Source organism: Physeter macrocephalus, chromosome 19 (genome assembly GCF_002837175.3).
Source record: "Physeter macrocephalus isolate SW-GA chromosome 19, ASM283717v5, whole genome shotgun sequence".
NCBI classification, from domain to species: Eukaryota; Metazoa; Chordata; class Mammalia; order Artiodactyla; family Physeteridae; genus Physeter; species Physeter macrocephalus.
This window is the reverse complement of record NC_041232.1, coordinates 29533404-29542776: the sequence shown is the minus strand read 5'-3', so window position 1 is coordinate 29542776 and position 9373 is coordinate 29533404. Positions and strand designations below refer to the sequence as shown.

General features: G+C 41.8%; 2 protein-coding genes across 4 annotated transcripts in view; one reads left to right on the top strand and one right to left on the bottom strand.

Annotated features, from left to right (window-relative positions):
- The window catches only part of LOC112064109 (collagen alpha-1(I) chain-like), a 64709-nt gene that overhangs the window by 16980 nt on the left and 38356 nt on the right, over nt 1–9373 (top strand). The window lies entirely within an intron of this gene.
- LAMA1 (laminin subunit alpha 1) overlaps nt 314–9373 on the bottom strand; it is a 145655-nt gene continuing 136595 nt past the window's right edge. Inside the window, exons 59-63 of the mRNA XM_055080335.1 lie at nt 8589–8747; nt 7943–8096; nt 6538–6671; nt 3563–3785; nt 314–2939 (exon numbers count right to left, since the gene is read on the bottom strand). Coding sequence (XP_054936310.1) covers nt 2779–2939; nt 3563–3785; nt 6538–6671; nt 7943–8096; nt 8589–8747 — 831 coding nt within the window. The 3' untranslated portion in view covers nt 314–2778. The remainder of the gene's footprint in view (nt 2940–3562; nt 3786–6537; nt 6672–7942; nt 8097–8588; nt 8748–9373) is intronic.

The window sequence follows — 9373 nt, the reverse complement described above, 5'->3', positions numbered from 1 at the left end:
AGATTGCTTTTGCTATTTGGGGTCTTTTGTGTTTCCATACAAATTGTGAAATTTTTTTTTCTAGTTCTGTAAAAAATGCTAGTGGTAGTTTGATAGGGATTGCATTGAATCTGTAGATTGCTTTGGGTAGTAGAGTCATTTTCACAATGTTGATTCTTCCAATCCAAGAACATGGTATATTTCTCCACCTATTTGTATCATCTTTAATTTCTTTCATCAGTGTCTTATAGTTTTCTGCATACAAGTTTTTTGTCTCCTTAGGTAGGTTTATTCCTAGATATTTTATTCTTTTTGTTGCCGTGGTAAATGGGAGTGTTTTCTTAATTTCACTCTCAGATTTTTCATCATTAGTGTATAAGAATGCCAGAGATTTCTGTGCATTAATTTTGTATCCTGCTACTTTACCAAATTCATTGATTAGCTCTAGTAGTTTTCTGGTAGCCTCCTTAGGATTCTCTATGTATAGTATCATGTCATCTGCAAACAGTGACAGCTTTACTTCTTCTTTTCCTATTTGGATTCCTTAGTTGTGGCACATGGGCTCAGTAGTTGTGGCTCATGGGCTCTAGAGTGCAGGCTCAGTAGTGTGGCGCACGGGCTTAGTTGCTCTGCAGCACGTGGGATCTTCCCAGACCAGGGCTCAAACCCGTGTCCCCTGCTTTGGCAGGTGGATTCTTAACTACTGCACCACCAGGGAAGTCCCAGTAAAAATGGTTTTATGCTATCTATATTTTACCACAATTTTAAAAAACAGTGATGGATAACTAAGCAAATGCTTGGGCCACCAAAGATAGGTTTTGAAAATAATCTGATGTTTCAATAAAAGCATCATGGGAAAAATATGATCTTCAGCAAATTAAGTTACATGTCTTTTAAGGTGTAGATTTTTAAAAATTTTTTGAATTATTTCTTAGGGAGGGAAGTGGTATCAATCTTTTTAGGCCCTTGGAGCCTGTAAAGTGGGATTGCCAGATTTAGCAAATAAAAAATATAGGATATCATGGAATAGTTAAAAACGTGTTCATTGTTTATCTGAAATTCAAATTTAACTGGGTGTCCTGTAGTTTATCTGGCAACCTTACACTAAAGACCTGAATACTGCCTTGCTGAGAGAGGTTAATGAACCAGCATAAGGCCCTGCAGTGAGAGTCAGAGCCAGGTGTCTGAGTGGAACCCAGGTTCTTTACCATCATGGGGAGACAGCCAAACCAAGGTGGCCCTACTCGTGCTCTGTAAAAGCCAAAGGGGAGAGAGCTGGGTGCTCCTTTGAGGGGGTCTTCTAAGAGAGGCCTTGGGAATAATTATAACCACGAAAGGCCCAAACTGTTTTAGCTTTATTAATAAGTGGGGAGGGGGAGAGAGGGGCAAAAGCCCATGGCAACTCTAGAACCTGCTGTCTGTCCTGGTTTGGATCTTTTCCTCACCCAGTGTGATGAACCAAGGTCTAGAATGTCCGCTGTAGATGGTTTCCATAGAAACATGAACAGAAAGGCCACCCATGGCACAGTGAGGGGGCCCCGTGTGCATTTTCACTGCTGAGATGTCAAATGCCCTTTTCCTAATCCAGCTGTCAACTGAGCTGCCTTAAGTCTGCAGTTGTCTGAATTCCTTAAATTGCCAGATGCTAATAGAACAGACAGCACTCCCACAGTTGGCTGCTACCTTTCCTCATATCTTCATGCAGTTGTTTATTTTGAAGGAACTGCATCAGCCAGGAGGTGCAGATCGCCACAAGGGTTCAGAAACAGGAGCAAGGCACAGGACAGGGCCCAGGACCACAGTTGTCTTCCTTGTTTATGAAATTAAAATCTCTCACAGAAATAGAAATCGAACCTATCACCTTCCATATTATAAAAGCAGGTCATTTCTAAGAGTGGTAGAGACCTCTCTTCAAGTAAGCATTTGCAAAGTGCAATCATTTTTCTGAAGCAAATCGAATAGTAGCCATTTTGACTCCAGCCACGGCTGCAGAGCAGAACTAAAATATATCTGCAGGAAATTAAATGATCCTTCAGAGATCTTAGTTTAAAACTGCTTAGTTCGTTAAAATATATTTATGGCTTTAAATTTTTCCTTCTTCTGGAATTTACACACATTCTCCCAGAAAAAGTAGCTGATCAAGGAAAACTGTCTCATCCCAAGGAGTGAAAATAAAATTAACAGTAAAAGAGGAGCTAACTAGTTATGATGCCACTTTTTTTTCTTTTGTCTTGCAAAATACTCTGTTAGGTTAGGTCCTTACCAAACAAGGTTATATCTAGAGGAGGCTCTGCCTTCTTCCTGTGTTCCCTTTGCCCTGTGACTTGCTTGAGTTTGTTTAAAGTGCTTTTGGGACAAACAGCTGGTGCCCTATGCTGGAACGTACCCAGTAGTATTATTGAACTTGTTCTTTGTAGGAATTGGAGCTTAAAATCTTGATAAAGAAAGTATTCATACTCTGCTCTAATGTATTATCGTCTATAGTGATATTTTATTTTTTAAAAGTTCAAAATGCAAAACATGAAATACTGTCAAATAATCAGTAGAATATTCAACATTTTAAAGTTTCATTTAAAAAACTTTAAAAAAAAGAGCCAGTGAATTCAATTTACATTTTAAACCATTTAATTAGAGGTATTTGTTGTACATGTGGTTTTAGTTTGACATACACAAAAAATTTCTCTCTGGAAACATTTAACCTGAGTTGGAAATGAAATCTGAACTGTAAAGGTTTTAATTCACCAAAAAATTCTCCTCAAAATATAAATGATGATTCCCAACTGAGGAGTTCCCCAAAGTTCAGGACTCAGTCCCAGGACAGGAATGAGGGAAAACTCCTTGTAGGTCAAAAGCTGTGCTGAAGTCATAGGATTGCACCTGTGGGCCCTTAATTAGAGTGAGTTTTCTCAAACAGCCCCGGAAGGAGGTCTGGCTGCTCAGGCAGTTTTGCTTTACGTCAGCTGTTTAGGAAAGAAGAGAAGATAGTGTTAAATTTTGTTAAATGACATAGGTAGCACAATAGGAACAAAAATAACTTCTTGTGGTTTCCAGATCAAAATTAGAAGAATATTTTTCTACATAAGTGGCTTCAGTGATAGCAGAATTCATAGAAAACTATTAATAAACAATTTTAAGGTATAGTGACTTAAAAAGTCATAAAAGGGATTATTTTATTAACATTTGTATCAATTAACTTGGAACATCTAAATGCATAATTTGAATCCAGAAATCGATGTGAGAGGATAAGACACATGTTTGTCCTCTAAAATGATTACTGACCCCTAAAATGATTCCCAACTTGGGGGTCATCTGAGAAGATCTTTCTCAGTGAAGTCATCCAGCTTCCTGTACATCACATCCGATGTTCTCAGAGTCTTACCTAGTGATCACCTTATATGTGTAGATTATTTTAATTTTTCCAAGAATTCCTAGGAATTTGAAATAGACTTTCTAAAATGGTAAAGGATTTATCACCCAAGCCATGTATTTTGCTTCATCTCTATTCTATATCCACATGAACCAAGACTTTCCCCAGCGGCAGTGCCCCTCAAAAGTGAATGAGCAGAGCAGACGACATACGCACCAGGATAGCCACCAACATAAATGGGATTGTTGGTGTCAGCAGAGGTAGACTGGGTGTGTAGACTTTCAGCTCGAGCTGCATTCCCATCGACAATCAGAACCACGCGATGTTTGCTTTTGTTTGCCTGAAGTGTGTGCCATTTTCCATCACAGAGAGTATTGGGAGCTTTGGGTTCGTATGTGGCTGTTATCCTACCAGCACCATTGTTAACATGAAACAAGAGCTAAACAAACAATAGACACAAGCAAATATCTTGGTGAATTTTTCCCTATTTAAGGAACACAGTCCATTCACATAATGTTCTTGGAGTGGAAAAAATCAGAGCATTCTTCTAAAAAGGAGGGCTAACTATGAAAAACAAACAATGGTTCTGACAAATAGCCTCTTAAGGATTCTGATGCTATCCTATTCCCGAGGTTTCCGAACGGAAAATGGCCACCTCCATGGGAACAAGCCTGAGCCACGACCTTAGCATTGCGTCCTCAGATCAGTGCCTCATTTTCAGCACAACAGGAGCCCCTGGGTTTACTGAGGGTGTCAGTTCCTACAAGTTGCTATAGCACCTGTGAAGGAACATTTACTAACTCCCTTCTGACAAACCATAGATGCTCTACTACAGCAAGTGGTAGCACAAAAAATTGGAGACCTGCAGAAGGTGACAGGGAAGAATTGTGACTATCCTGTTGTAAGGTTCTTATGCTATATGTGAAGCTACTCATTTCAAGGTAGACTGTGACAAAGAGATATAAAGACTTGGGCAACCACTAGAAATATTTTTAAAAGAACAATAAATAATAAGCCAGTAATAGAGGTAAAATATACATCAGAAATTACATTTTTGCAACTGTTACACTTCTGATAACATTTTTCTTCAGATATCACATAAAAATGTGCAAATGGGGCTTCCCTGGTGGCACAGTGGTTAAGAATCCGCCTGCCAAGGCAGGGGATGCGGATTCGAGCTCTGGTCCGGGAAGATCCCACGTGCCGCGGAGTAACTAAGCCCGTGAGCTGCAACTACTGAGCCTGCGCGCCTGGAGCCCATGCTCCATAAAAAGAGAAGCCACCACAATGAGAAGCCCATGCACCACAACAAAGAGTAGCCCTCATTCACCACAACTAGAGAAAGCCCGCGCACAGCAACAAAGACCCAACGCAGCCAAAAATAAATAAAATAAAATTTTAAAAAATGTACAAATGGATAAAAAAATTTTCAAAATTCTTTTGAAGTACAGCTAAGAAAAGATGTTGGCTATAAGCCACAGTGCAGAGCGGCAGCAATAGGATGTAAAGGCACTTTTGTTTCAACATGAAGATGACATAAAGGGGGAGAAGAGGTGAAGGCTTGTGACTTTATTATATCCTCCCCACCCCCATTCTAGGATATCCTAGGGGCCAAAGTCCCAGTGGGGAGTAAGTAGGGAAATGCTAGAAACAAGCTAATAAGTTTGGGAGAATCAAGAGACTTGTTCCTTGCCTTCCAGGAGGCAGTAAGTAGCTCAGGAAGACTCGAGCATCATAGTCCCACAACAACATGAGTTGACCACAGTGCAGTAAAAGTGCATTAGGGAGAGAGAGGACCCGAGAGACCACCACCTTGACTCCCCATGTCTGATGAGTGGTATAGCAGACCTTCCCAAGTTCTCATCTGGCCCTCTGGGGATAAGGAAGTTACAGAAAACAATTATGTTTTTGTATTAAAAAAATTAGACTCGTGCATCCATCTTATGGAATACTCTGCAATAAAAAGAAATGAATTGTCATTGATATTCACAACAAACCTGGATGAACTGCCAGGAAATGAGATAGAGTGTAAAAAGCCAATCTCAAGAGAACATACTACATGATTTAATTTATGTAACAGTTGTGAAATAACAATCAGAGCGACAGAAAGCAGATCAGTGGTTGCCAGGGGTGAGGGATGCAGGGGGAGGGAGTCGGTGTGGATATGAAGGGGGTGGCTTGAGGGAGCCTTGTGGTAATGGTACCATTGTCCTGATTGTGGTGGTTACATGAAGCTACACGTGTGATAAAATTGTGAAGAGCTGCACACACTCGTAAACACGTATAACTAGCATAACTGAATAACCTCTGTGGATTGAGCCAATGTCAGTTTCATGGATTCGATGTACTAGTTATGCAGGATGCTAACCCTGGAGAAACCTAGGTGCAGGGTGCCCAAGGACCCCCTGTACATTACATTGCAACTTCTTATCATCTATAATGATTTCCAAATAAAAAGTTAACAAATATTAGGGAGAGTGGGGCATTAGGTTGGTAACTTACTTTCAGATGGTTTTCAGGGAAAAAGTTTTTTGTATTGTTGCAGTTTTGCTTTACATTTAATTTCAAAAATGTAAAAGAAATTATTTTTAAAAAGCTTTTTTAGGATTATCTATTGCACAGGCTCCGGACGCGCAGGCTCAGCGGCCATGGCTCACGGGCCCAGCCGCTCCGCGGCAAATATTAGGGAGAGTGGGGCATTAGGTTGGTAACTTACTTTCAGATGGTTTTCAGGGAAAAAGTTTTTTGTATTGTTGCAGTTTTGCTTTACATTTAATTTCAAAAATGTAAAAGAAATTATTTTTAAAAAGCTTTTTTAGGATTATCTATTTTTTTTTTTTTTTTGCGGTAAGCGGGCCTCCCTCTGCTGCGGCCTCTCCCGTTGCGGAGCACAGGCTCCGGACGCGCAGGCTCAGCGGCCATGGCTCACGGGCCCAGCCGCTCCGCGGCATGTGGGATCTTCCCGGACCGGGGCACGAACCCGGTTCCCCTGCATCGGCAGGCGGACGCGCAACCACTGCGCCACCAGGGAAGCCCAGGATTATCTATTTTTAAATATTAATCAACCTTTTCTCCATTCCATTAAAGTGAATAATTGGAAATTTGGTTCTAGATATGTCTACTGTTTCTTAACTGCTCTGTCTCTGACACTGGGGTGAGGCGGGGGGACCCCATCCAGATTCAGCACTCACCTTGCCATTTACAATCTCTAATCCGATGGCATCCACTTTGGCACTGCTGATGCCCAGGAGGACACCATTCTCTGAGGAGGTACGAAACTCCAGCGTAATGTTCACATCTGATCGTACTCTGTAGCCTTCTTTGACTGCAAAACCAAGGAAGACCCCCCAGTTAGTGGTGAGGCCAGGCCTGCCCTGCCCAGGAAGGCCCAGGCTCAGAATGGCCTCAGGCTGGGTGGGCTGGCTGTGCATTTGGGCTCCTGATGAGGGTCAGGAGAGCTGGCTCCAGCTCTTTCTCTGAATCCGGCTCCACCCCCACCAGCAAGTCATTTCCAACCCCCGAGCCTCAGCTTGCACCTCTGTGGGATGAAGCTGAATAGGGCTGAGGCAGGCACATCTTCTCAGCTACAGCCATGTGGGTAAAAAAATCACAAGGGATTTGATCCATGTAACTCCATCATCATCTATCCAGGAAGAGTGCACTTTATTTTTCCAATGTCTACTTACTGGGTGTGTCATTATTTGCTGAGTGTATTAGTCGGAGTCCACACTAGGCTTTTTTTTAATTGAATGAATTTTTCATTCAGGTGATAAAAAAGCTGAGATAGGTTAGGGATATTAGCAATAGCAGGCAGTTGTTATCGTGCCCAGGGCTGAAGGAGAAATGGGAGAAGGTGGTGTTACTAGATCTTGGAAGCACAGAGTGAAGGAAGGAAGCCTGCTGGCTTTCCCCTCCTCCCTCCCAACCCCAATCTTCCGCTAGAGCCTTCCTGGAAGCCCAGGGCAAAGGAGCCCAGAGATTAGTTCCCTGTGATAGAAAGAAGAACAGGGGCCAGAGAAGCACAGTTCTGAGTGCAAACAGGAAGTTAACCAGCAAATCAAGCATCTAAAATGGGGAGAGAATGTAAGATATATTACAAGGGCTAGTTCTAAGCCTTGAGGACTTTACATTCTAAGGCATTTTAGAGATTTACATTCCTCTACTTATAACTGATTAATATTTTCAACAATCTAAATGGAGTTAATTTCTTCATCAAATCTGACTCCCATTTGGCTGGCTGGTCCAGACATTTTATGCTACTGATTTTGAATTCAAAGGTCCTAATTAACTTGGACAGGGAAAGTATGCCTTATGTAAATTTGGGGAAAGTACAGATGAAACCAGCAGCACATGTTGCACTCTGTCTGCAGTGCCACCACTCCTGGTGGGAGGAGGCCACCTGGATAGCACAAGAGGTGAGAAGGCTTTTACACTAGAAGCTGAGAAACCAGAATACACTAGAACACTTCACGAAACACGGTCTTGCTGCAACTTGTGCAGTGGGTCCTGTCCTATCATATAATTCTTGGATCCATATCATATTAAGTGTGCAGGTGCATCCCAGAGATTTCTTTCAAGATTGTTGATTATACATACCAAGGGCTGCATATCCACTTCCTTCAAAGAAAGTTCCTTCCTGGGCCGCTGCATAGCACCTGTTTACTGCAAATGCAGACGCTGGGCTGTCCTTGTCCAGCTGTTTGCTGTTCACTGTCACCTCCCCAATGCAAGCGGGGATGCTGTGGGTGATCTAAGCCAAATGATGCAGGAGTAGATGATGGTGAAGACAACGAGAAGGGCAAGCACAAATTTTCCCTACACTTCAACAAAACACATTAAAATACTACCTTTCAGATTTAAAAAGCTAATTGCCACAATACTTCACATGAATGTCTAACTATGATGTAGTAAAAGGGTTTTATATTATTTTGAGTAAATATTGTAGAAATCAAGAATGTGGGGTTTTCTCATCTGCAAATACAACTTTGCCAGACTTTCCTGCACTGTACTGGGGCTAAGTGGCTGTAGAAAGGGAACTGTTTCTTAACTAACCAGCAGGAAGCCTGGTTGGGCTTCAAGGAGGAGCTCCAACACACAATCTAGGAATGTGGTTTGAAAGGCTTGCATCTTGCAGCCAAGCCCTGGGCCCAAACAAGATGATTTAAACATAAACATATTCCTCCACAAAACAAACACAACCACAATAAAGGCAAAATGGTCCCAGAGAGAAAATGCTGCTTACATTTCCAATGTTCCTGGCCCTGTACTCGGAGGGAAGGCCTCCTAGGTACAACTTCCCTTCCACATCCAACGTAGTAGCATCTCCCCCCGTGGTCACCATGGGCGATTCCTGGCCGTCAACCGTCATGAAGCCCTTCCTTTTAAAGTACTCTGTCTTGACCTACAGCAATGTGAAAACATGCATAATTTCAAAGGAATCTGAGAAATAGCAGTAATAACCTGAATGAAATCCTAAAGGATGGCTCAGGTTTTCACAGTTGGTGTTGAGAGGAGGCTGAGCCAGGAGGCGGTTAGAACACAGCGTGCTCCAAAAACAGAAATACAGCTCAATGGAACAGGATAGAAAGCCCAGAGATAAACCCACGCACCTATGGGCAACTAATCTGTGACAATGGAGGCAAGGATATACAATGGAGAAAAGACACCTTCTTCAATAAGTGGTGCTGGGAAAACTGGACAGCTACATGTAAAACAATGAAATTAGAACACTCCCTAACACCATACACAAAAATAAACTAAAAATGGATTAAAGAACTATATGTAAGGCCAGACACTATCAAACCTTAGAGGAAAACAGGCAGAATGCTCTATGACATAAATCACAGCAAGATCCTTTTTGACCCATCTCCTAGAGAAATGGAAATAAAAACAAAAATAAACAAATGGGACCTAAGTAACCTTAAAAGTTTTTCACAGCAAAGGAAACGATAAACAAAAGGAAAAGACAACCCTCAGAATGGGAGTAAATATTTGCAAACAAAGCAACTGACAAAGGATTAATCTCCA